The sequence below is a fragment of the Carcharodon carcharias genome, chromosome 8 (genome assembly GCF_017639515.1).
Source record: "Carcharodon carcharias isolate sCarCar2 chromosome 8, sCarCar2.pri, whole genome shotgun sequence".
In the NCBI taxonomy this organism is placed as follows: Eukaryota; Metazoa; Chordata; class Chondrichthyes; order Lamniformes; family Lamnidae; genus Carcharodon; species Carcharodon carcharias.
Window position 1 is genome coordinate 124,112,250 of NC_054474.1, and position 26,558 is coordinate 124,138,807.

General features: G+C 42.8%; 1 protein-coding gene across 2 annotated transcripts in view; it reads right to left on the reverse strand.

Annotated features, from left to right (window-relative positions):
* Positions 1 to 2,059: 2,059 nt before the first annotated feature.
* The window catches only part of bspry (B-box and SPRY domain containing), a 39,945-nt gene continuing 15,446 nt past the window's right edge, over positions 2,060 to 26,558 (reverse strand). For both annotated transcript variants that reach the window (XM_041193872.1, XM_041193873.1), the window contains exons 2-6: positions 22,073 to 22,171; positions 9,231 to 9,461; positions 9,117 to 9,142; positions 6,568 to 6,692; positions 2,060 to 2,791 (exon numbers count right to left, since the gene is read on the reverse strand). In XM_041193872.1, coding sequence (XP_041049806.1) covers positions 2,265 to 2,791; positions 6,568 to 6,692; positions 9,117 to 9,142; positions 9,231 to 9,461; positions 22,073 to 22,171 — 1,008 coding nt within the window. In that variant the 3' untranslated portion in view covers positions 2,060 to 2,264. The remainder of the gene's footprint in view (positions 2,792 to 6,567; positions 6,693 to 9,116; positions 9,143 to 9,230; positions 9,462 to 22,072; positions 22,172 to 26,558) is intronic.

The following is a 26,558-nucleotide window of genomic DNA, read 5'->3' on the forward strand; positions in this document are numbered from 1 at the left end:
CAGTCAAACAGCCTTTTCCCTTCCCCTCATCTTCAATACTTTTATAATTACTAACTTAAGAAGAGTGTTCAAAAGAGAATGAACAGAAACCATTCTTTTTACTGCGCCTATTAATTTTCTCCTAGGTTAGAGTGTCCAGAAGATTAATCTGGAGGTTAACTCTGCTCTATCCCTCTCCAAACCCTCTCAAAGAAAGTGGTGGTGTGGCATGGCAAGAACTGAAAGAACGAGATAAAAAGAAAGACAGTTAAACAGAATCTGATTCTCAGTAGCTTGTTTATTACTCACGGTGCTCACATTCCAACCCCCTCTACCCAGGGGACATCTTTTCAGCACCAGGGATTAAAAGCAGGTGTTGAACATTGAACAGAGGAACTGGAGCAAGTCATTCAGCCCCTCAAGCCTGTTCTGCCCAGTATCACCCAGTCAAGTCTGTACCTGGGAGACATTGCCTCTAGAAACCTCAACATTCTCGAGGGGATATTAGACTAGCAGATACACAACATTAAGTCTGAATTTCACACAGTTTCCATTTCACAAATTGTCAACATTAAAAACTTCATAACAAAAATAAAAATACCTGGAAAAACTCAGCAGGTCTGGCAGCATCTGCGGAGAGGAACACAGTTAACGTTTTGAGTCCGTATGACTCTTCAACAGAACTAAGCAAAAATAGAAAAGAGGTGAAATTTCTATTTTTACTTAGTTCTGTTGAAGAGTCATACGGACTCGAAATGTTAACTGTGTTCCTCTCCACAGATGCTGCCAGACCTGCTGAGTTTTTCCAGGTATTTTTATTTTTGTTTTGGATTTCCAGCATCCACAGTTTTTTGCTTTTATCTTAGTGATTAAAAACTTCATGACTGATCCCACTAACCAGTTTTTATCCTCGGTCTGTGTTGAATTACCAGGGCGACAGTAACAACAACTTCTATTTCTATAGTACCTTAACATAATGAAACATCCCAAGATGCTTCACAGGAGCATTAAAAAACAAAGTACGACCCTGAAACACATAAGGAGATATTAGCTCAGATGACCAAAAGCTCAAGAGCATCTTAAAGGAGGAAAGTGAGGCAGAGAGGTGAAGTGGAGTAGGAAGGGAGTTCCAGAGCATAGAGTCTAGGAAACTGAAGGCACGGCCATCAATGGTGGAGCAATTAACATCGGGGATGCTGAAGCGGCTGGAATTAGGAACGGCTACAATTAGGGTCAGTGCCCCCGGGTTAGGGAGAAAACAGCCCTGGTTCCTGTCTTTTATCCTATTCAATGAGCAATGGGATGGCCTGTTACATTCACTGCCAAAGTATGATACAGTCTGTAGTGGTTATGTACTGGACTAATAATCTAGAGAATAGGAGTTCAAATCCCACAATGGTAGTTTGAGAATTTGGATTCAGTTCCTTTTTAATCAAGAAATAAAAAGTTGAAATCAATAATGATGACCATGAAGGTCTCAGGTTGTCATAAAAACCTAAAATTTCACAAATGTTCTTTCAGGAAGAAAAACCTGCCATCCTTACCTGGTCTGGTCTACATGTAACTCCAGTCCAATACCAACACGGTTGACTCTTAATTGTCAACTGTTGTATCAAGCTGATACCAGAGATACAAGTCGACCCACCACCACCACCAATCGAGAACAACCTATAAGTTGGCTATGCCAGTATTGCCCATATCCTGAACATGAATTTTATTAGAATCCACACCAGCAAGGAAACAAATGCCTTCAATAGGGAAAATAAGGGTGGAAAAGTAGAGAGGAAAAGCCCTGTTACTGATCCTTTCAATGTTAAACTGTAAGCTATGCCAACATCTTATTAGCACAGGATTTAACCCAAACAGCAAGAATGAAACCTCCATATGTTGGCAACTCAGCTTATGAAGATTTTGTGTTCTGTTTAAACCAGCTTTGGGACACTGCTGGTTCCCAAACAATTAGACTGGGGTAAAAACAGAAAATGCTGGAAATACTCAGCAGGTCTGGCAGCATCTATGGAGAAAGAAACAGGGTTAACATTTCAGATTGATGAATTTTCATCAGAACAATGAAGGGTCATCAATCTGAAACGTTGACTCTGTTTATCTCTCCACAGATGTTGTCACACCTGCTATTTCCAGCATTTTCTGTTTTTATTTCAGATTTCCAGCATCTGCAGTAATCTGCTTTTCAGTTTGACTGGGATCTCTTTCTAGAATGAGAAAATTCTGGAACCAAAATATTAGGCGCGTACTCGGAGATATCCAGTGCACCCAGCACCCTGCTAGTGGACAATCGCGATACTTTCATCTGCCACCGCCAAGGCAGCGTGGATGGGAAAGATCAGCTTTGTTTTGTAGCTGTGTATTACAGCACAGGCATCAGCATCATAGAAGAGGATTTCACCTCCATCACAGTCTACCAGCACACCAATCGACTTTGGGCACCTCAGCAGATCCAAGGTCTTCAGCTGGCCATCATGGGCAATCATATATTCTTCATTGTACCGAGAGAACACCCAGGAGGATGAGTTATAACCGAGTCGAGATTCGTGACCGGAGCCTTTGCGCGGAAGGCAGCTGTAAGCCAGGCCCACTTTGTAGGCGCAGCTATTCCGCACATCCACTCTCCAGGTGTGAAGACCGCTCTGGAAAGACTCCAGCCCCAGGGCATTTGGCCAGTGCTCAAAACGCTCAGGACAGTCTGGATACGAGTGGGCTTTCTTCCTGACAAAGGTCAGCCTCTTTTTATTCTCAGATAGTTTCAGCGATGAGTGCAGAGTTTTCTCGTCAATATGAATGTTTTCAGCATCTGAAACAAGATTGCCCATTAAAATCTTTACAGACACGGGCCACCAGAGCCAGATATGGGTTAACTTTTTACTCTTTTCTTTTTAAAATAAAATTGTGTTTAAAGTCCTGGGTTCAAGCCCCACTCCAGAGGGAGAAGCACAAACATTTGGCTGGCACTGCCAGTGCAGTACTGAGGGAATGAGGCGAAGGTGCTGTCTTTTGGATGAGACATTAAACCAAGGTCCTCTCAGGTGGACATAAAATATCCCGGGCCATTAGTTTGAAGAACAGCAGGGTATTTTCCCTAACAACCCCCCTACCACAACCCCAACCCCCTGCTCCCGCCATGCCCCTGAGATGTCCTGGCCAATACTTATCATTAAAATATATGATCTGGTCATTATCACATTGCTGTACGTGAGAGTTTGCAGTGTGCAAAATCACATCTCCTGCATTACCATAGTAACCACAATTCAAAAGTACCTCACTGGCTGTGAAGTGCTTTGGGACATCCTGAGGTCATAAAAGGCACTATATAAATTCAAATCTTTCAATTGGAGGTGGAGATATTAGTGCTGGGAAATGGAATAATACTTTACATTTGAGGAAGTGGTGTCAGCATCAGGGGATGTGCCGTGAAGTTTTCTCTCTGTTCTGTCCGGTGACACACTTCCACCCCTGCTGCACCAGCATCACATCTCAGTGATGCTGTCAATTAGAGCTGCTTTTAAATTGGGGCCCTGCAATCATTAGTTTGAGACTGCCCAAGCACATTTTCCATTGAAGCCTTAACCAGCTGACACAGGATATTTTCATCCAACAGACAGAACTTGGGTCTGAACCTTGGCCCCCATTAGTAAAAGGGCAGTAGCCTAATCCATTGCACCACCAAGCACCCCAATCAGGTCTTCATTGGCAAAAGAATCACATTGAAAACCACAGACTAAAGTTGACATGAGGGTAAGTGACTGTCTGAATTCACAGTCCTCGAGGTTAGAAACAGAGGACTGATAGGAGCTCCTTGCTTGTTGCCCCAGGCCGATAAAACAGACGGTTTAAGTAATTAATCCCTCTCAGTAACTTTGCAAGATCATTTTAAATAAAAGCATTTTTAAGTCCACAGCCTTGACGGCAACAATAGCAGTTTATTAGTAGCCGTGTGTTCAGCTGCTGAGGCCCTGTGCTCGGAATCTCCTCCCTAAACCGCTCCACCTCTCTCTCCTACTATAAGATGCTCCTTAAAACCTACTTCTTTGACCTATATCTCTTCATGTGGCTCAGTGTCCTATTTTGTTTGGCTCAGCTCCTGTGAAGTGGCTTGGAAAATTTTTACTGTGTTAAAGGTGCTATATAAATGCAATTAGTTGTTGCTTGTATCTCTGTCAAAGGATATGGGTCAAAGGTGAGTAAATGAAGCTGAGGTAAATATCGGACAGATTCTAATTCAATAGTGGCTGGAACGGGTCGAGGGACTGAATGGCCTCTACTCCTGGTCTGACGTTTGGTAGAGTTTACAAAATTTCACTAGATTTCTCAAAGCTCTTTAACCTGCCCGTAAACACATGCAAATCTGGATAATTAATCCAAACAAATAATTAGAACTCAAACCTCAAAAAAACATATTTTAATGAGAACATTTTATTTCTTATTGCTGATTCGAATTAATTAATCAGTGCTCAGAGATACACTCACTGACCATGCTACTAGTTAAGCTATTCCATGATTTATGAAGGGTTACATTGTATTCATACACAGTATTTTAAACTTCTCTCTTGGTTGTGTAGCTCATGTTGTAGATCGACCACCCGTTTTAGAAACCATTTGATTTTCACTGACATGAGGAAGAAAATGAGGATGTTTCTGTAATAGTGGCTGATCCACTACAGGAGCTTCACACCTGGACAGCAAGTTGAAAACCTACCTCATAATATCACCCACTACTGGCAAAGTGTGAATTCGGTACCACATAAAGACCACTATAGACAGGGTTGGACAGAGCAAGCTAACTGTTTAATCAATATCATAGTCCAGTCACAGAATTCTGGCTCCAGGCTTCTTCATAACCTGTCACTAGCCTGAGGTGGGTGTTTTAATTTCAGCAACTATACTGCACCATCATAGCACAGCCAAGCCCCTAGCTCAGCACAGCCCAGCTCAGGGCAGTTGAACCCCTAGCTCAGTCCAGACCCCAGTCCGACCCTCAGCCCAGCCCAGACCCCAGCCCAACCCCAGCCCAGCCCAGGCCCCAGTCCAGCCCAAACCCCATCCCAACCCAGGCCTCAGCTCAGCTCAGATCCCAGCCCAAATCAGACCCCAGCACAACCCAGCCCCCAGCCACATCCAACTCTCAGACCAGTCCAGCTCAGACCTCAGCCCAGCACAGACCCAAGTACGACCACAATGTCAGATTTCATGTGTACACTGACAACCACCAGCTCTAGTTCAGCACCACCTCTTTCAATCCCTCCACTGTCTCTGATTAGTCATGCTGTTTGTCCAACATCTAGTAGTGGATGAGCAGAAACTTCCTTCAATTAAATATTGGTAAGACCAAAGCTTTGGAAAATACCAAGAGGATGAGTCACTCAGTGAGAAACACGGGTATCTGAGAGCATAGTCAGGCTGGTTACAGAGATAGTCTGTGTAGGTTTCTTGTTGGGATTGATGAACCTCATTCACACTCCAGTACTGATCCAAGTCCTTGTTGTTCTTGAAGCTACATGGCAGTCAATTTGACCACTGGGAGAGGCACATTAAGCATGATCCCTTTTTTCCCAATCAACACATGAACTCCAGCAGAGGTTACAAACAATAATTAACAGCAGGCATTCTGGTCAATCTTCACTTCCCAAACCCAGGCCAATTGTAATTCATTTATCGCTGAGATTAGCTAACTCAACACAGGCTCAGGATCGAACATTGGATGCCCCAGTAATCATGGGCCAATACCACTGATTCATGAGGAGCGCACTCATAGGGTTCAAACCAGTCCTTAATATTACATAGAATTACATTGATTATACACTCCAGAAACAAGCCACTTTATCCAACTAATCCATGCCACTGTTTATGCTTCACATGAGACATCTTCCATTATTCCTCATCTGACTCTATCCCCTATTCCCTTCCTCCTCAGATTCTTATCTAGCTTCCTTTTAAATGTATCTATACTGTCCACCTCAACTTCTGCCTGTGGTAGCCAGTTTCACATTCTAACCACTCTCTGGATAAAGAAGTATCTCCTGAATTCCTTTTCGGATTTATCAACGATTTTCAACAACAACTTGTTATTTATTTATATAGTGTCTTTAATGTTTAAAACACCCCAAGGAGTTGTTGTGAGGCAAAATTTGACATCAAACCAAATAAGGCAATATTAGGGCAGATGGCCAAAACTTGGCCAATGTGGTAGGTTTTAAGGAGTGTTTTAAAGGAGGAAAGAGAGTTAGAGATGGGGAGGGATTTAGGGAAGGAATTTCAGAGCTTGAGGCCTAGGCAGCTGAAGACATGACCACCAACGATGTAATAATTAAAAGCACCGATTCTCAAGAGGCCGGAATTAAATCAATGCTAATATCTCGGAGGGTTGTGGGACTGGAGGACATCACAAAGATAGGGAGGGATGAGTGCATGGAGGTACTTGACAATGGGATTTTAAAATTGCTTGACTGGGAGACAATGTAGATCAACGAGCACAGGATGATAGATAAGCGGGACTTGATGCGGGTAAGGTAATAGGCAGCAAAGTCTTGGATTACAGTAAGTCATTACAGTATCATGTCAGTTATTACTGACCTGCGATGCAGATCATGGCCGCAGATGCCCACAGATTACCAAGGAGGTGACTGTGAGCGCAGGCAAGGTTGAAGTTCAGCTTGTTTGAGTCCTCGGGCTCAAGAATTCCCTCAGCTTCCTCTGCCCTGGAACAAAAAAATTACACTCAGAACATAGGGTTGAATTTTATGCTCGTTGGGCATGCGTGATCAGCGGGCCCAAGAGCGGTTGGGAACCTTGTCCCTGACTGTGATCAGCTCAAGACCGCGATTTCACGCTGGCTGGCCAGTGTGAAACACACGCTGAATAGCTCAGCGCTGCTGGGGTGGGGGGTGGGAAAAGAGTGGGCGATAACGTCACCACAGGTGCTGGTAAGCGCTTCCACTGAGCTCCCTGAAGGCAGACAGCTGCCTCAGGTAGCAGCAGATATCCAAATAATAAAAGAAAGCACAAAAATGCTGCAAAAAATGTCCATGCAGCACAATCAAGCACCTGAAAGTGCACCTTATAAAAATGCTGTCCCCAGATATTTCTTTTTATTTTATATCCTAACAGAGATTTTATCCCGCCCTTGGATGAAGTTTCATCAAAAATGTAAAGGCCGCCTGACCAATTGGCCCATTGCCAGCTATAAGCTTGGACGGGCCACAAAAAAATTGTTTACAATTGTGCCATTAATAAAAACAGAAAAACACACAGAAGGCCTGGAATATTGTGTTCAATTCTACGCACTGCATTTAGGAAAGATATCAAGGCTTTGGAGCGAATGGAGGGATTACAGGGATGAGGGACGTCAGTTATGTGGACAGACCAGAGAAGCTGGGATTATTCTCTAGGAATGTTAGGGGAGATTTACTAGAGGTGTTCAAAAAATGAAGGGATTGAATGGAATAAATAAGGAGAAACTGTTTCCATTTGCAGTCGGACCGATAAGCAGAGGACAAAGATTTAAGATAATTGGCCTATGAGGTTACAGAAAACAACAAATAGATGCGTCTATTTTCCTCCCCAGTATTAATAAGAGTTTGAGGATCTCTTTATAAAATGTGATAACTTCGCTCCCTGGCCCTGCTCCATCAGTAATGTGAAGCTATCATACACGAGCTTGTGCCCAAGATAATCTTTGCCTTCAAGTCTTCCCATTATCGTGGGACTAAAAACTGCTGAACCCCAGATACAAAAGTCTTAAGGTGGTGGCAGGAGGAGGGGGGCTGTGGGCAGGGGGTGGGGGAAGTAGGTAGTAGTATTTCTAACTCTCCAGGATTGCTCTTGGGTATCCAAGACTTAAAGATTCATCTCCATGGCCCTCTTGCCAGCAACATCCAAGGAGAAGGATTTCACAAGGGGGTAAAAAGGCTGTTTGACCATCTGAGACAACTGGAGTTGGGAAGTCATGTGATAAACCTCCAGTAATATGTTCTACTCTAGACAGGAACAGAGGTTTTACATCAATGGTGAAGAGGCTTCAATAGATAATACCAAGGATGGCCCAGTGTTAAAAAAACACATTCATAAGAACATAAATAGGTATAAACCATTGGGCCTTTCCAGTCAGTGGTCTTGGGATGGGAAGGTGAAAGGGATAAACACAGGTCCACAAGTTTGTTAAAAGCTGTAGTAAATGGAAGGATTTATAATATTCTGGGGAGGAGTCTCTGAGTTGCAGGTCATAGTCTTTCATTCATAATATTTATAGATCATTTGAAATTCAAATGATTTCCATTGTGTGAACTTGGAGCAGTTAAATCATAGATCAATGGATTCAGTGCTCCAGGTACTGCTTCAGGCAGTTTGGTAGCTCAATTGCCCTCCTTGCAGGAGTGGGCTGAGGATGGATCAGTTGAGCCTGTACAGCCAAAGAGTCAGGAATTCCCAAACAAGATTCCCGGAAAGAAGAGAGAAGCCTGATCTTTACCATGCAGCTCTTTCCTTGGAGAATGGAAAGCAGAATAAGATCCCTGAAGGCAATTACAATGCAATACTTCTATAGGGGATCTAGATGACATTGTGAACTGCAGGAGAAAAGCTTGAATGGATAAGGGTGTTTTTAGTGACACTATCTAGTTGGTGCAATTAACAAGATTTGTACTGGCTGTGTCATGAAGTGTTGGAACAATAATCACCCAACAACTCAATAGAATATGTAATTTGATCCAATCAGGATGGAGATTCATATCACTTTATTGAAGGTCTCTACAGGGCTAAATTCAATATGCAGTTAGATCCAGTTATTATCAGGTATTAATAAAAGCAGAAAATGCAGGAAATACCCACTGAGTCAGGCCAGCAGATAAAACTGTTCCAATGAGAGGCCATTGAACTAAAACATTAACTCTGTTTCTCCCACCAGTGCCTGACCTGCTGAGTATTTCCAGCATTTTCGGATTTTATTTATGATTTCCCGCATCCCCAATATGTTGCCATTGCCAGGCCGGATGCAGGACCAGACAAGGCACAATTAATCCTTGGGTCTATTTGACATCCTAAACTGCAGGAGTAAAGCTTCAATGGGTTTTGCTGAGTTTAATGTTAGTAGTTGACGTCTGCTCTGGATCATTGACAGGACATACCTTTCAAATATTTCCTTCTGGCATTTCTGCAGAGAAAGAGAGTGAATTAAGTTATTTAGTAAACAGAAGTAATTCATAAATGAGACAGTACAGTAATGGAAAACTATAGCTCACCACAAGGGCGCTGTCATCCATTTTGGTTAGTGTGTCTACCAGGTAGCTTTTTATGTCAGTTAACTTCTGCTGAGACTCCATCCAGTAGGTTTTCTGGGTCAGGATGCTCTGTTGGACCCGTTCTTCCTCATTATGGATCACCTCCAACAGTCTCTGCTCCTCATTCTCGCACATCTCACGTATAAAGTTGAGACGTTGGATGATCAGTTCCCTGGCACTGCTGGCATTAGCCTGTAGGCAGGAAGGTGGAGAGAAGCCATCAGGAAGGATGAGCTGCAACTAATGGCATTAATCAGAGCAGCAATACCCTCAATCAGTGAGATCAGCTCAGGCAACTAAGGCAGCATCATTACAACAATCTGCATTTATATATGATGCAGCAAAATGCCCCAGAATGCTTCACAGGAGCCTAATCAAACAAAACATTACATTGAACTACATAAGGAGATAATAGAACAGATGATAAAGAGCTGGACAAAGTCATAGGTTTTAAGGAGTGTATTAAAGGAAGGGAGGTTTAGGGAGAGAATATCAAAGCTTATGGCCTAGGCAGGTGTAAAGTTCTTGGTAAGAAACACTCAGAAGCAATCTGCATGTGCTGTTAGAACATAGCTGTTTTTATTTTCTCACTCCCTCTACTGGAACGTTGCACATGCAATACACACAATACACGACAACCATTGGTAAATGAGAGACATATCTTCTTGTCCTTGAATTTTCTGGGAATATTTGAACTTTCAGAGGGGGCTGTCTGCTTTGTAAATAATGTAAGCAATAAACTTAAACATTCAACTTCACCAGTAACACTTAATCTTTATTACAACAATAATCTTTTCCCCCGCTTCCTTTTTTGTTTAAAACTAATAAGTGATGTGGACTTTGCACTCAGTCATATACATTAGATGAAAGATTTTCTCGGTAATATTTTCCTCACAATTAGTAGGATTGATTACAGGCAAAGGATGGCATGAAAGATAGCCTGCTGACCATGCCTGACTGATACTCAACACTCATACTCTTGTAGGTTGATTATTGAACTATCTAGTTGGATAGGTGGTTTGCCATGTGAATGGTTGATCAAGCTTACAACTAGCCTATGATCAGTTATCACTTCGAGTTCGCTTCTATGTAAGTAGAGATAAGGATCTTAGATACCCCATGTTCTTTAGGGAAGGAAATCTGCTGTCATTACCTGCTCTGGCCTACATGTGACTCCAGACCTATAGCAATGTAGTTGGCTCTTAACTGCCCTCTGAAATGGCCTAGCAAACTCAGTTGTATCAATCTGCTAAAAAATCTAAAAAGAATGAAAACGGACGGACCACCCAACATCAACCCAGGCATCGGAAATGACAATGACAGACTCAGTCCTGTCGGCCCTGCAAAGTCCTCCTTACTAACATCTAGGGGCTCATGATGAGAAAACCAACAAGAGGGAAAAACATATTTGACCTCATGCTCACCAGCCTGCCTGCCACAGGTGCATCTGTCCATGACAGTATCAGAAGGAGTGACCACTGCACAGTCATTGTGGAGAAGAAGTCCTGCCTTCACATTGAGAATACCCTCCATGGCGCTACCACCATGCTAAATGGGATAGATTTCGAACAGATCTAGCAACTCAAGACAGGGCAACCTTGAGGCACTGTGAGCCATTAGCAGAAACAGAATTGTACTCAAGCACAAACTGTAACCTCATGGCCTGGCATATCCCCCACTCTACCCTTACAAATCAAGCCAGGGGATCAACCCTGGTTCAATGAAGTGTGCAGGAGGGCATGACAGGAGCAGCACCAGGCATACCTAAAAATGAAGTGTCAACCTGGTGAAGCTACAACACAGGATTACTTGCATGCCAAACAGCATAAGCAGCAAGTGATAGACAGAGCTAAGCGATTCCACAACCAACGGATCATATCTAAGCTCTGCAGTCCTGCCACATCCAGTCATGAATGATGGTGGATAATTAAACAACTTACTGGAGGAGGGGGCTCCACAGATATCCTCATCCTCAATGATGGGGAAGCCCAGCACATCAGTGCAAAAGACAAGACTGAAGCATTCACAACAATCTCCAGCCAGAAGTGCCGTGTGGATGATCCATGTCAGCCTCCTCCAGAGGTCCCCAGCATCACAGATGCCAGTCTTCAGCCAATTCAATTCACTCCACATGATATCAAGAAATAGCTGAAGGCACTGGATACTGCAAAGGCTATGGGTCCTGACAATATGCCAGAAATACTACTGAAGACTTTTGCTCCAAAACTTGCTGCGTCCCTAGCCAAACTGTTCCAGTACAGCTACAACACTGGCATCTACCTGGCTATGTGGAAAAAGCAGGACAAATCCAAACTGGCCAATACCGCCCCATCAGTCTACTCACCATCATTAGTAAAATGATGGGAGGGGTCATCAACAGTGCTATCAAGTGACACTTGCTAAGCAATAACCTGCTCACTGACGCTCAGTTTGGGTTCCACCAGGGTCACTCAGCTCCTGACCTCATTACAGCCTTGGTTCAAATATGGAAAAAGAGCTGAACTCCCGAGGTAAGGTGAGAGTGACTGCCCTTGACATCAAGGCAGCATTTAACGTAGTGTGGCATCAAGGAGCCCTAGCAAAACTGGAGTCAGTGGGAATCAGGGGGGTAACTCTCCACTGGTTAGAGTCATACCTAGCACAAAGGAAGATGCTTGTGGTTGTTGGATGTCAATCATTTAAGTTCCAGGACATTGCTGCAGGAGTTCCTTGGGTTAGTGTCCTAGGCCCAGCCATCTTCAGCTGCTTCATCAACGACCTTCCTTCCATTATAAGGTCAGCAGTGGGAATGTTCACTGATGATAGCACAATGTTCAGCACCATTCGCGACTCCTCAGGTACTAAAGCAGTTCATGTCCAAATGCAGCAAGACCCGGACAATATCCAGGCTTGGGCTGACACATGGCAAGTAACATTCATGCCATACAAGTGCCAGGCAATGACCATCTCCAACAAGAGAGAACTTAACCATCACCCCTTGATGTTCAATGGCATTACCATCAGTGAAACCCCCAACATCAGCATTGACCAGAAACTGAACTGGACTAGCCATATAAATACTGTGGCTACAAGAGCAAGTCAGAGATTAGGAATCCTGCAGCGAGTAACTCACCTCCTGACTCCCCTAAGCCTGTCCACCATCTACAAGGCACAAATCAGGAGTGTGATGGAAAACTCTCCACTTGCCTGGATGAGTGCAGCTCCAACAACATTCAAGAAGCTTGACACCATCCAAGACAAAGCAGCCTGTATGATTGGCACCCCATCCACAAACATTCACTCCCTCCATCACCAACGCACAGTAGCAGCAGTGTATACCACCTACAAGATGCACTGCACAAACTCACCAAGGCTCCTTAGACAGCGCCTTCCAAACCCACGACCACTACCATCTAGAAGGACAAGGGCAGCAGATAGATGAGAATGCCACCACTGTGGATGTACCTATACCACGTGGACTGCAGCAGTTCAAGAAGGCAGCTCACCACCACCTTCTCGAGGGCAATTAGGGATGGGCAATAAATGCTGCCTAGGCAGTGATGCCCACATCCCATGAATGAATTTTTAAAAATGTGATTGAGAGTGTTTATCTCTCCATTTGCAAATGATACTGCTCTACAGGCACTAGCAAACTGCTTGCCATCATGACACTTGATGGGTTATCTGCCTCGTCTTTCTTCATCTAAGGCAACTAGACTTGCATCCACAACAAGCTGGGCAGTTTTCACAGGGTCGAAATAGGCATTTGTGCAACTTGATGATAAGAATTGTTTGATCTGGTGTACAGCCTGTTTGTGTGATGTAGTCCACTCCTACATGGTGATCTCATTTGTCAGATTGTGTAGGGGTTAGACAACATAGCAAAGTCAAAATTGAAGCAACTACAGTATGTGATGAGCCTGAGCAGATTCTGACTTGTTTGTGGAATCCATGGAGTTTGCAATGACTTCAACTTTCCATGGGTCAGGTGAAACTCATTCGTCACTGAACACATGACCGAAGAATTCAATTCTGCTTTCATTGGACAAGTATTTGTCTTTGTTCAAAGTGAGGTTACATTCTGTAAGATGTTGTAAACATGCAGGTCAGCATGTCTTGAGTTCACTTTCAGTGTGACCATAGATGAGAATGTCAACGCTGACGATCAGTGTGCCCTCTGCACTGCAGAGTGAACCATGTGCTGAAATAAAAAGAGAAAATGCTGGAAAAATTCAGCAGATCCAACAGCATCTGTGGAGAGAAAAACAGAGTTAACGTTTCAAGTCTGTATGGCTCTTCTTCAGAGCTGGAATATGCTGAGATGTGCTCAAATACCTCAGCTGCAGAGCTGACTCCAAAATTGAGCCTCTTATATTGAAAAAGTCCGATGTGAGTGGAGAACAATAAGATACATCAATTCTCCTGGAAGTTCAATTTGATGGTAGCCTGCATTGAGGTCAAGGTTAGCAAAGTGTTTAGCACCTTGCCTATGATGTCATCAGTTGTTGGGGTCAAGTGTCTTTCTTGTTGTATGGCTTGGTTTGGCAACTGCATAGCAACATGGATTCTAATCTGGTTCTCACACCTGGGGCAGGATTTTTCAGTTGGTGTGCGGGGGCGGGGCGACACACCGATGCATAAAATGATGCGCGATGACATTGGGCGTGCATCCTGATTACATCGCCCAGTCCTGCAATATTTTGTTTGATATGTAAATGGCCTATTAAGGCCATTAAGAAAGTAATTGATATCATTGGTAATGCTGCCCGTCCAACCTTAAGGTTGGCAGGCAACTGGAAAGGCCTTCACGTTTTTTAGGAAACCTCATTCACAAGCAGGATGAGGTTTCCTAAAGCTTTTATTAAATAAATTTTTTTAAATTCCTAAATATAAAAACATGCCCCATCTCATGTGACACAGTCACATGAGGGGACAAGTTTAAATAAATTTCTGAATCACTTATTTAATTATTTGAACATCGATTCCATCTCCCTGAGGCACAGAACAAAGTGCTCCTTCGCGCACATGCATGAAAGAGCGCTGGCCCCGTCTCTCCCTCCTCCCACCGCCCGCTCAGGTGAGTGCTACGGCTCACATATTGCGCTGGGCAGGCCAATGCGGCACAAAGCCGATCACAGATAGCCCCCTCCAAGCTTGCCCGCCACCTGAAAAATTCAGGCCTTGGGTTTCTTTATGACTTGTATGGGTAAGACCTGTAAGGGGTCGGCTAGTCCCCAACTTTCTTAATAATGTTAAGGTCATAGAGGCACTGACGTTCCTTCTCCATCTGTTTTCTGACATGAAATATATTCGTCATCGCGGATGCATGACTGGAGGCACATTCAGGTCTACATGTACACGAGAATGTTGTTGATATGCGTGAGAATCATATATAGATCTGTTGTTATTTAAAAACTGATAAGCTGATTCTTCTGATGTGACATAGAATACATCAATCATCCTAATATCTTTGAATGTGATCGATGTTTCAAAAGTCCCACAAATTTTCAGTGGTTTGTCAAGATGTCAAGGGAAATTTTTTATATTCCCTGGTTTGCAGAGAGTGAGGTAATCCTGAAGTTTGCTGAACATTTTGTCTCCCAAGACATTGACAGGGGCTCCTGTATCTCTGAGAGCATCTAGGTCTGAGCAGCCAATGGTCACTGTCACACGTGACTGATGATGTGTGAAAAAGACAACACAGAAGTAAATTCAGGGTCATCAGCCTCTACATTGGCTACATTCTCTTGCCCTTTTGTTGTGGTACATGTACGTGGCTCCCTTCTGGTGGTATTGCTCTGAACAGTTGATTTTTTCTGACAAGTGACAAATGTGAACTGCTTGCCAATAGCAGGACTTTCTGTCTGATGTGGCTAAGTACCCCAAACAACAGAAACATTCTTTGGACAAGTCACAGTTTTGTTTGTGGGACCGCTGTCATTGCTTTGCAGATGGGTTTCCTGTCATGTGAGCGATGAACACTGTTTATAGGAGTTAAATTGGAGTGTGGTAGTTTTTTTTATATATTTGTTCATGGGATCTGGGCATCATGGCTAAGCCAACATTTATTGCCTTGGTCAGCTAAGAGTCAGCCACATTGCTGTCAAATATAGGCCAGTCCAGACCAGGTAAGGACAGCAGATTTCCTTTTCTAAAGGACATGAGTGAATCCTGGGTTTTTACGACAATCGGCAATGGTTTCATGAACATCATCAGACTTTTAACTCCCAATTTTTAATTGAATTCAAATTTCACTATTTGCCATGGTGAGATTTGAACCCAGGTCCCCAGAACATTACACTGGGTCTCTCCAGTGACAATACCGCTACTCCCCCAGTTACTGTTGGCAGTCTCAACTTCAGTACCTCTGGGCTCTGAAAGCGAGAGCTATCCTGCTAATTCCAATAGTTCTGACAGCTCTTTGACTTTCTTGAGTGCTTATCTCCATTGTTAACTATGGAGACAACTTTTGATTATTTGTATTTTCATTTCAGGTTCAACATGAGCAAAATCACATTTGGTTGTTAATTGCCTCAATTGCATGCACTATTGATCAATTGTTTCATTTGCTCCTTGCTTAGTGCGTCAAAAGACAATTGTTTCAAAAAGTGTATTCTTCCTGGGTCTGAAATAGGTCGTTAGTGCATGTTTTGCTAAACTGTAGTCATTTTACTCAGGCTTAAGTGGCTCAAATATATCTTCCAATTCTTCACTTCCATTGTGGAGAAATAAGGCCTTTTTTCTCTCGTCATCAGTAATTGAAAAGCCTGTCATTGTGCCTTTGAAACATTGCAGCCACTTTTGCCAATGTAGGAATACAAAGGACAGCTTGAGGTGCACATCAAACTGTAATTGCATGGGCGTAGCCATCACAACCTTAATTGTCAGTGCAGTGATACTGCATGATCAAGGATCTGGTTTTAAAAGATTTTAAAAGATTATCAAGGATCTGGGATGGTGTTCCTGTAGCATACACATGTTACAGATTCTATGTTTGTAGATGTTTCCTTCTGCAAAACTGACTGTCATCATGTTCTCTGTTTAATCTGCACCTCCACCGCTGCTAAATCAAACTGGAGATGAGAGCTCCGCCATATAAAAAAACATTCCTCTATGACGTGCTTTTGCATGCCTGTAAATCCCAACAGCACTGCTGATTTGTCTCTCTCCCAAAAGGCAAGATATGTGCTCTGTGCTGACAGCCCATCAAATTAATATCAATTGGACACCATTATGCAAATAATTCCTTCAGACCCCGAGCATCACTGCACAACATGTGCGCCACATGAAAATCGTCCAAGAAGCCTTTTGTCCCGATCAATCAATAACTTACCAAGCAGCTACTGGTAGCTGAAGGTTTTTCCCTATACTGTCCAGACACATGTTCATTGACATTGTAAAGTTATTGGTAAGAAACACACAGAAGCTGTTTTATTTTCTGACTCCCTCTAATCGCACATGTTCCTTCAGACAAGTACAGTGGCCTCAAATAAACAAACACAATACACCACAGTAATTCCTCGTCTAACATTGTTATTGTATTCCTGAAAAGTGTAACATTAGAAACAACTTTAAGTGAATCAGATGTTCCCATTACAACCAACGTAAAAGCTTTAGCTAGGTTCTGTAGGACCTGTCCCATCAGCAAAAGAACAAGCATTATACATGTAAAATTAAATACTGTACATTGCTAAATTACTGCAGGTACATACCTCAAATCCAGCACCCTGGGAACCAAGATCATGCACTTTTCAGGAGAGAATTCCAGATATTCACTACCCTCTGAGAGAAGAAATTCCTTCGCATCTCGGTTTTAAATGAGTGTCCCCTGATTATGTAACTATGTCCCCTTGTTTGAAGTTCCCCCACTAGTGGAAATATCTTCTCAACATCTACCCTGTCAAGCCCCCTCAGAAGCTTGTATGTTTCAATAAGATCACCCCTCATTCTTCTAAACTCTACTGAATAAAGGCCTAACCTGTTTAGCTGTTCTTGATAAGTCAACCCCTTCATCCCAGGAATCAGCCTAGTCAATCTCTGCCTTTTGATTCTTCACACCAAAGTGCATGACCTCACATTTCCTACATTAAATGCCATCCGCCAAGTTTTTGCCTACTCACTCAATCTATCTATATCCCCTTGCAGATTCCTTATGTCGTTATCACAATATGTCCTTCCATCTATTTTTGTATCATCAGCAAATTTAGATACATTACATTCTGTCCCCTCCTCCAATTCATTAATACAGATAGTAAATAATTGAGGCCCTAGGACTGATCCTTGTGGCACTCCACTAGTTACGTCTTTCCAACCTAAAAAAGACCCATTAATCCTGACTGTCTTCTGTGTGTAAAACCAATCCATAATCCATGCTCATACATTACCCCAAATACCATGAGCTTGTGCAATAACCTTTTATGTGGCACCTTACTGAATGCCTTATGAAAATCCAAATACACTCAATCTACCGGTTTCCCTTCATCAACTTTGCTTGTTATATCCTCAAAGAACTCTGGCAAATTTGTCAAACATGATTTCCCTTTCACAAAACCATGTTAACTCTGTTTGATTGTATTAAGCTTTTCTAAATGTCCTGCTATTTCTTTCTTAATAATGGACTCTAGCATTTTCTCAATGACAGATGTCAGGCTGACTGGCCTACAGTTACCTGCTTTTTGTCTCCCTCCCTTCTTGAACAGGGGTATCACATTAGCAATTTTCTAATCCGCTGGGATCCTCCTGGAATCCAGTGAGTTCTGGAATATTTCAACCAATGCCTCCGCTATCTCTGCAGACACTTCCTTTAAAGCCCTTGGATGCGGGCCATCAGCTCCTGGTGACTTGTCTGCCTTTAGTCCCATTAGTTTGTCACATACTTTGTCCTTCGTGATAGAGACTGTTACAAGATCTTTCCTCCCATTAGCTCCTTGCTTATTTGATATCTTTGGGATGTTTATAGTGTCTTCCACCGTGGAGACCAATGCAAAATATTGGTTTAAATTATCTGCCATTTCCCTGTTCCCCATTATCAATTCTCCAGTCACATCCTCCAAGGATCCCACTCTCTTTCCTTTTATATACCTGTAGAAGCTCTTTCTGTTTATTTTTATAGTCCTTGCCAACTTATTTTCAAAATCAATTTTCTCCCTTTTTATTAGCTTTTTAGTAATCTTCTGCTGGCTCCTAAAAAATTCCCAACCCTCTGCCCTACCACTAGTTTTTGCTGCTTTGTATGCCTTACTTTTTGACTGGATATTCTCCTTGACCACCTTTGTTAACCATGGGTGGTTCATCCTTCTCATCGAGTCCTTCTTTTTGACCGGGATAAACTTTTGCTGAGTGTTTTGGAATATGTGCTTAAATGTCTGCCGCTGCTCATCCATGATGACATGGCATACAAGGCTAAGGGCCTAGTGCTGGAAAATGGGATTAGAATAGTTAGGTACTTAAAAAAAAAACCAAAAAAACTGCGGATGCTGGAAATCCAAAACAAAAACAGAATTACCTGGAAAAACTCAGCAGGTCTGGCAGCATCGGCGGAGAAGAAAAGAGTCGACGCTTCGAGTCCTCATGACCCTTCGACAGAACTCAAGTTCTGTCGAAGGGTCATGAGGACTCGAAGCGTCGACTCTTTTCTTCTCCGCCGATGCTGCCAGACCTGCTGAGTTTTTCCAGGTAATTCTGTTTTTGTTATAGTTAGGTACTTGTTTGACTAGCATAGACTCGATGGGCCGAAGGGCCTTTTTCTGTGCTGTAGACCTCTATGACTCTATGACACTGACCTTTCCCTTAGTCTATTTTCCCAGCCCGCTTTAGACAACTCTTTGTTCATACTTCTGATTTAAGTTGAGGACACTGGTTTGAGACCCGAGTTGCTCACCCTCAAACTGAATTTGAAATTCTACCATATTGTGATCGCCACCCCCTAAAGGATCCTTAACTACGATATCTCATTTTAATCCCACCTCATTACACATTACTAGATCTAAAATAGCCTGTTCATGGGTAGGTTCTGCAATGTATTGCTCTAAGAAACAATCGCTGATGCACTCTACAAATTCATCTTGTCCTGTCTATCTGATTTGTCCAGTCAATATGCAGATTAAAATCATCTATGACAATCGTAGTGCCCTTCTTACATGCCTCCATTATTTCCCAAACTATACTTTGTCCTACAGTGAGGCAACTCTTTGGGGTCCTATAGACGACTCCTATATTATATCAAAGATAGTTATTCTGAAGACAGAAATGAGTTTACTATGTTAATGTTAGCTGTGGCTCATTTGGCAGCATTCTCACCTCCAAGTCAGAAAGTTCTGGGTTAAAGTCCCATCCCAGAACTTGAACACAAGAATCTAGGTCAACATTATAGTGCAGTGCTGGGGGAGTGCTGCACTGTTGGACGTGTTGTCTTTCAGATGAGATGTTAAATTAAGGTTCCATCCATTCTTTCAGGTGGATACAAAACCTCCTATGGTACTATTTCAAACAGCGGTAGGAGAGTTATCCCAGTATCCTAGCTAACATTTATTCCTCAGACGGATTATATGGTCATTGTCTTACTGAGGTTTGTGGGAGCTTGCTGTCCTCAAATTGGCTGGTATGTTTCTTACAACAGTGACTGCTCTTCTAAAATGCTTCACTGGCTATAGAGCACTTTGGGGGCATCCTAAGGTCATGTAAGGCACTAAATGGGGGTCTTTCTGTATGATTGAAATAAAGAAAATGTTCTAAATATTGCATTATTTTAAAAAGCCATTTGATAGAACCAGCACAATTTTATTTGTGCAATTGAATAGCAACCTTATTTTCTTCCTTTTACTTTATAAATCATTTCGCTTTGCTTTAATTACTTTTGTCAAACATTGAAAAGATATTCAAGAGATTGATTTAGATTTCAATCTCTTCGCAAATTATCAAATTTACAGATGGTTAATGTTATGTGCCTTTCTCAATGGAGCGAAGAGCAGAAAGTGAAGTGCTCCCTACAAATAATTGCCAGTACCAGGGAGTGGTGTTGCTGTGGGATACATGTTACATAACGACAGAATAAAAATCCCAGGAGTGTAATGTAATCATTCGTAAAAATACAAGAATGGTAAGACCCAACTCATTAAACCTACCTCTTCCTCTCCACAGATGCCATCTGACCTGCTGTATGTTTCCAGCACTAACCATTTTTATTTCAGGTTTCTAGCATTTACAATATTTTGCATATACATCAGGCCTGTTCACATTAATGTATAGTGCCGTAATAGTATATGAGCATAACTTTTCTTGTGTCCTGAGAGGAAATAATTGAATTTTGCAGATATACAACAAGTGACCATGACTTAGGGAGCTGACAGTTTGCAAATATGGCTACTGAAGATTGCGAAGGGAGTGGGGAAAGTCTGCACTCCAGACCACACACTGTACTATGGCAGTAAAATACCAACAGATTGCTGGCCAAATGAGCGAAAGCAGGCCAATCCTCTGCACCTGCTCATCCACACCCTGTTAGCTTCAAGTGCACAAAACAACTGTCTCCACATAAAAGGACAGCTTCAGTCAGACAGATGCATTAACTGAGGGCTTCACATACTTGATCTCTTTCACAAAATTTCAGTACTTTGCAATTCAAATGATTTATGTTATCAGAACTTTAGTTGCTGCTTGCTTAATCAGGGTCCCACCCAAAATTTCCATAACTAGCTAGGGCACTTGTCCAAACCACAATACCAGATCTCAGTCAAGCAACAGTTGGGGCTCAGGGCTCTACAACTGACCCTGTACTCTGAAGCTAGCGTTCCTGTTTATTTACCCCTCCCGAGAAAGTCTGCATGTGGGGACAATAGGTGAGATCAGTTAATAAAGCATGCAGTATCCTGGGCTTTAATAATAGGGGCATAGAGTACAAGAGCAGGGAGGTTATGCTGAGCTTATATAAAACACTAGTTAGACCTCAGCTGAAGTATTGTGTACAGTTCTGGGCACCACACTATAGGTAGGGTGTGGTCGCATTGGAGAGAGTGCAGAAGAGGTTTACAAGAATGGTTCCAGGGATGAGAAACTTCAATTATGAAGATAGATTGGAGAGGTTGTGACTGTTCTCCTTGGAGAGGAGAAGGCTAAGAGGAGACTTGATAGAGGTGTTCAAAATCATGAGGGGGCTGGATAGAGTAGATGGGGAGAAACTGTTCCCACTTGTCAAGGGATTGTGAACAAGAGAGCACAGATTTAAAGAGATTTGCAAAAGAAGCAAATGTGATGTGAGAAAAAACTTTTTCACACAGCGAGTGGTTCGATTCTGGGAGGCACTGCCTGGAAGTGTGCTAGAGGCAGGTTCAATCGAGACATTCAAGAGGGCAACAGTACCTTCCAAACCCACGACCTCTACCACCTAGAAGGAAAAGGGCACCAGATGCATGGAAACACCACCATCTGGAAGTTCCCCTCCAAGCCACTCACCATCCTGACTTGGAAATATATCGCCGTTCCTTCACTGTCGCTGGGTCAAAATCCTGGAACTCCCTAACTGCACTTTGGGTGTTTCTACACCACATGAATTGGTTCCAGAAAGCAGCTCGCCACCATCTTCACAGTTAGGGCTGGGCAATAAATGCTGGTCTTGCCAGGAAGACTCATATGACATGAATGAATAAAATATACTGCCATTTCCCCTGCTCCTTCCCCACTCCCCTGCACTTTTTTTTCCTTTTCAGTCTATATGCAATTCTTTTGTGAAATCCAATCTGTAAAATGCAAGTAATTCTTCCAGAATGAGGGAGCACGTTGCCCAAGACCAGAAACTGGAGCATGGGTTGTTAAATGAGGACACTTGCCTTAACGCTGCAACTTTTGTTATTCAGAGTCTCTGCTGTGAATTTCTCCACCGAAGCTAATCTCAGCTGTAATTTCTCACAGACATCAACCAGTTTATTCTGGGGAGAGAAAAGAATGACCCAGTTATCTTTCACCCTCAGTCAGCGATTATACTGGGAGGAACATCAAACTGTGGGCAACAGTAACACAAAGAGGAGTAGGTAAATCTTATTACAGCAAAGATACTTGTAACTTGTGTGATCACAAAATGTGCAGGGCTTTGTTTTACAGTATCTGTGAAGTGATACTTTTCCCTTTAACACCGGTTTAAGTAGCCCAATTTTAACAATGTTATATATAATTATTTTAAGTTTGTTTGAACAACCATATTAAAGTGTAAGCCTTGGCCCGTTGGTAGCACTCACATGTCTGAGTCAGAAGGTTGTGGGTTCAAGTCCTATTCCAGAGATGCAGTGGTAGTGCTGCTCTGTCAGAGGTGCTGACTTAAAGATGAGTTGTTCACCTAAGGCCCTGTCTACCCTCTCAGGTGGACAGCAAAGGTTCCATGGCACTATTTTGAAGAAAAGAAGGGGAGTTCTTCTCATGTCCTGGCCAACATTTGTCCCCCAACCAACATCATTGATTGTTTATCACATGACTGTTTGTGGGAGCTTGCTGTACTCCAACTGGCTGCTCCCTCTCCTACATTATAATAGTGACTACCCTTTGGAAGTACTTTTATAAATTTATTCTTTCATGGGATGTGGGCATCACTGGCAAAGCCAGCATTCAATACGCATCCCTAATTGCCCTTGAACTGAGAGGCTTGCTGGGCCATTTCTTAGGGCAGTTAATTGTCAACCACATTGCTGTTGGTCTGGAGTTGCATGTAGACCAGGCCAAGGTAAGGACAGCAGATTTTGTTCCCTAAAGGGAACCAGTGTTTTTATGACAATTGATAATGGTTTCATAGTCACTATTACTGAGATTAGCTTTTAATTCCAGATTTTATTAATTGAATTTAAACTCCACCAGCTGCAATGATGAGATTTGAACCAAGGTCCCCAGAGAATTATCTTGGGCCTCTGGATTACTAGTCCACTGATATTATCACTACACCACCACCTCCCCTAGTTAATTGGCTGCAAAGCATTTTGGAATTTTCTGAGGTCGTGAAAGGCACTATATAATTTCTTCTTTTGATACATCAGTTGACATCATGGTCATGGCTGAGGTGTGTTCATGACTGTAACAGAGCCACCACAGCCACCACATCTATTCCCTCTTCAAGGCAGACAAGCTCTTTTGGGGATGGGCCAGCAGCTTATCAGGTGGGGACCATGAAGAATGTGTAGGACTGGCTACTTCTATAAACAGGAGTCATTGTCCAAGCTGGTAAACTCTGAGTGGGGGAAGAGGGAAAGGGCTGTGTAGGCATCCAGCAGAATATCTCAAGGAAGAAAGGGGGTTCTAGAGTGCAGGGATGCAGGGACAGTTGACAAACCCCACTGCACTGCAGCAGAAATCTTCATCAACATCACCCACATGCAGAAGATTTACTTCCAGCAGGCAGACCAAATCAATTGTGGCGAGGGTGGCGGAGGGGTGTTGTTTGCAGACCAACCTGGTCCTGACTCCCCACTGAACTCGTCAACTGGGGAAAAAGGTGGGAAAAGAAGCTTAACATTTTTCCATCAAACGATTAGGGTCAACAACAAAGTGGCCATGTTTTTCCAGATGCCATAAAAACACCATCAGTGAAGGTAGGGGAAAGGCTGGTTTCTCCAGAATTGTATTCCACAGCATCAGGGTGAGACTCTGAGATGTTTACATTGAATAAAAGGGAAATTACAGTACAGAAAGGGGCCATTCGGCCCAACTGGGCTATGTTGGTATTTATGCTCCAAATGAGTTTTCTGTCACTCTATTTACTTCATTTCACCGTTTCAGTATATCCTCCTAGTCCTTTCTTCTTGATGTGTTTATATAGCTTTCTCTTGAATGCATCTGTGCTATTCTCTCAGCTGCTCCCTGTGATAGCAAGTTTTACCTTCTCAACACTCTCTAGGTAAGGAAGTTGCTCTTGAATTTCCTACTGAATTAATTAGCGACTATCTTATATTCATGGTTTCTAGTTTTGATCTCCCCTACAAATGGAAAAAAAATCTTCCCTACATTGACCCTAGGACAGCAGATAGATGGGAACACTACCACCTGAAAGTTCCCCTCCAAGCCACTCATCACCCCGACTTGGAAATATATCGTTGTTCTTTCACTGTCGCTGGGTCAAAATCCTAGAACTCCCTTCCTAACAGCGTTGTGGGTGTACCTACACCACATGGACTGTGGTAGTTCAAGAAGGCAGCTCACCACTACCTTCTCAAGGACAACTAGGGATGGACAATAAATGCTGGCCCAGCCAGTGAAGCCCACATCCCGTGAATGAAGTAAAAAATTCATCATAAATCTAAGACTTTTACCAGATCACCTCTCGGCCTTCTCTTTTTTGCTGATTGTTAGGCCTATTTTGTGTTTGAACAGCAGAAGCATTGTCAGAGGATTGGGCTGTAAAGTGCCGGTTTGAAGTGCCAATGGCCTTGTACACAGCAAAGCTCTCATGGCTGTCTGATACTTCTCCAACTCCCAATGTTTCAGCCTAATCTGTGGGTGGCTGGACATTGGGCATCGAGACACCAGCAGCCAGCAAGCACAACTCTGCAATGAGTCTGAGTCTCACAGGGAAGCCACAGAAAGGAGCAGGGGTATGTCCTAGACTGATAGGAGGAAGGAAGTGTCAAGTGGTGAAGTTCTGACCATCAAGAGTGTGGGCAGGCCTAAAGAACTAGCTGTTCTTTTCCTCCCTTTTAATTCTGAATGTACATAACCATTCAAGCCACTAGAAAAGGGAGTTGTAATTTTAACATTTATCTCTGGCAATTAATGGGTGTTCACAAATGGCCCACTGACATAAGCACATAGGAGCATATGACTTAGGATCAGGAGTAGGCCATTTGGTCCTTCATGCCTGCTCTGTCACTCAATAAGGTCATGGCTGAACTGGTTGTAGTCTCAATACCACTTTCCTCTTTGCCCCCCATAACCCTTGACTCCCTTGTCTATTAAAAATCTAACACAGCCTTGAATAAATTCAATGGCACAGTCTTCACTGCTTTCTGGGGAAGAGAATTCCACAGACTAAACACCCTCTGAGAGAAAAAAAAACTCATCTCAATCTTGAAGGAGACCTCTTATCTTGAACTGTGTTCTAAACTCCCCAACAAGTAAAAACATCCTCCCCTCAGGATCTTATATGTTTCAATAAGATCACCTCTCATTCCTCTAAACTACAATGGATATAGGCCCAACCATTTTTCATAGGATAAGCCCTTGGTATCAGGAATAAGTCGAGTGACCATTTTATACATCATCCAGTTTTATCTCTATTGAAGTGATGACAACCAGGCAAGATGTAAAACTGAAGAACCCGTTTCATGATCATATTGCCCCTGTAGATAAATGTTAGAATTAGACCCAATGCTATGGAGCCATTCATCGGGCAATTGGGAACCTTCAACTTAGTGCTTCATTCAACCCAAAAGCTGGAAGCTGAGGGAGGACAAGGCCAACTCTTGGAATCTATCTCTAACCTGTGCTTCCAATTCCACAATGCATATATGGGTGGATGAGAATTCACAGAACTATTTGTGAGGGAGAGGGAGGGAGAGAGACAGAGAGAAGAAATGAGGCAAGATTGTCCATGAAAGAAACAAAGAGATCTCTGCGTTCTTCCAATTCTGGCCTCTTACGCAATTACAATTTTAATCGTTCCATCATTAGCAGCCATGCTTTCAGCTGCCTAGGCTCTAACCTCTGGAATTCCTTTCCAAAACCTCTCCATCTTGCTCCTCCTTTAGGACATCCCTTAAAACCTATCTTTTTGATCAAAATTTCCATCACTAATATCTCCCTATGTTGCTCAGTGTCAAATTTTGTTTGATAATAATTCTGTGAAGCACCTTGGGTTGTTTTACAATATTAGAGGTGCTATACGTGGGAGGCAATGGCGTAGTGATATTGTTGCTGGACTAATAATCCAGAAACCCATGCGAATGCTCCGGGGACCCAGGTTCAAATCCCACCACAATAGCAGGTGGATTTTGAATTCAATAAAAATCTGGAATTAAAAGTCTAATGATGATCATGAAACCATTGTCAATTGTTGTAAAAACCCATCTGGTTCCCTAATACCCTTTAGAGAAGGAAATCTGCCATCCTTACCTGGTCTGGCCCACATATGACTCCAAACCCACACAGCAATGTGGCTCTTAAACGTCCTCTGAACAAGGGCATTTAGGGATGGGCAATAAATGCTGGTGGCCTAGCCAGTGATGCCCACATCCCTTTAATGAATTAAAAAAATACAAGTTGTCATGAAAGAAACAGTACTATTCACAGTGCTGTGACGAACAGCATTCCTGATTATAAACAGGCCTTTAACACACATTC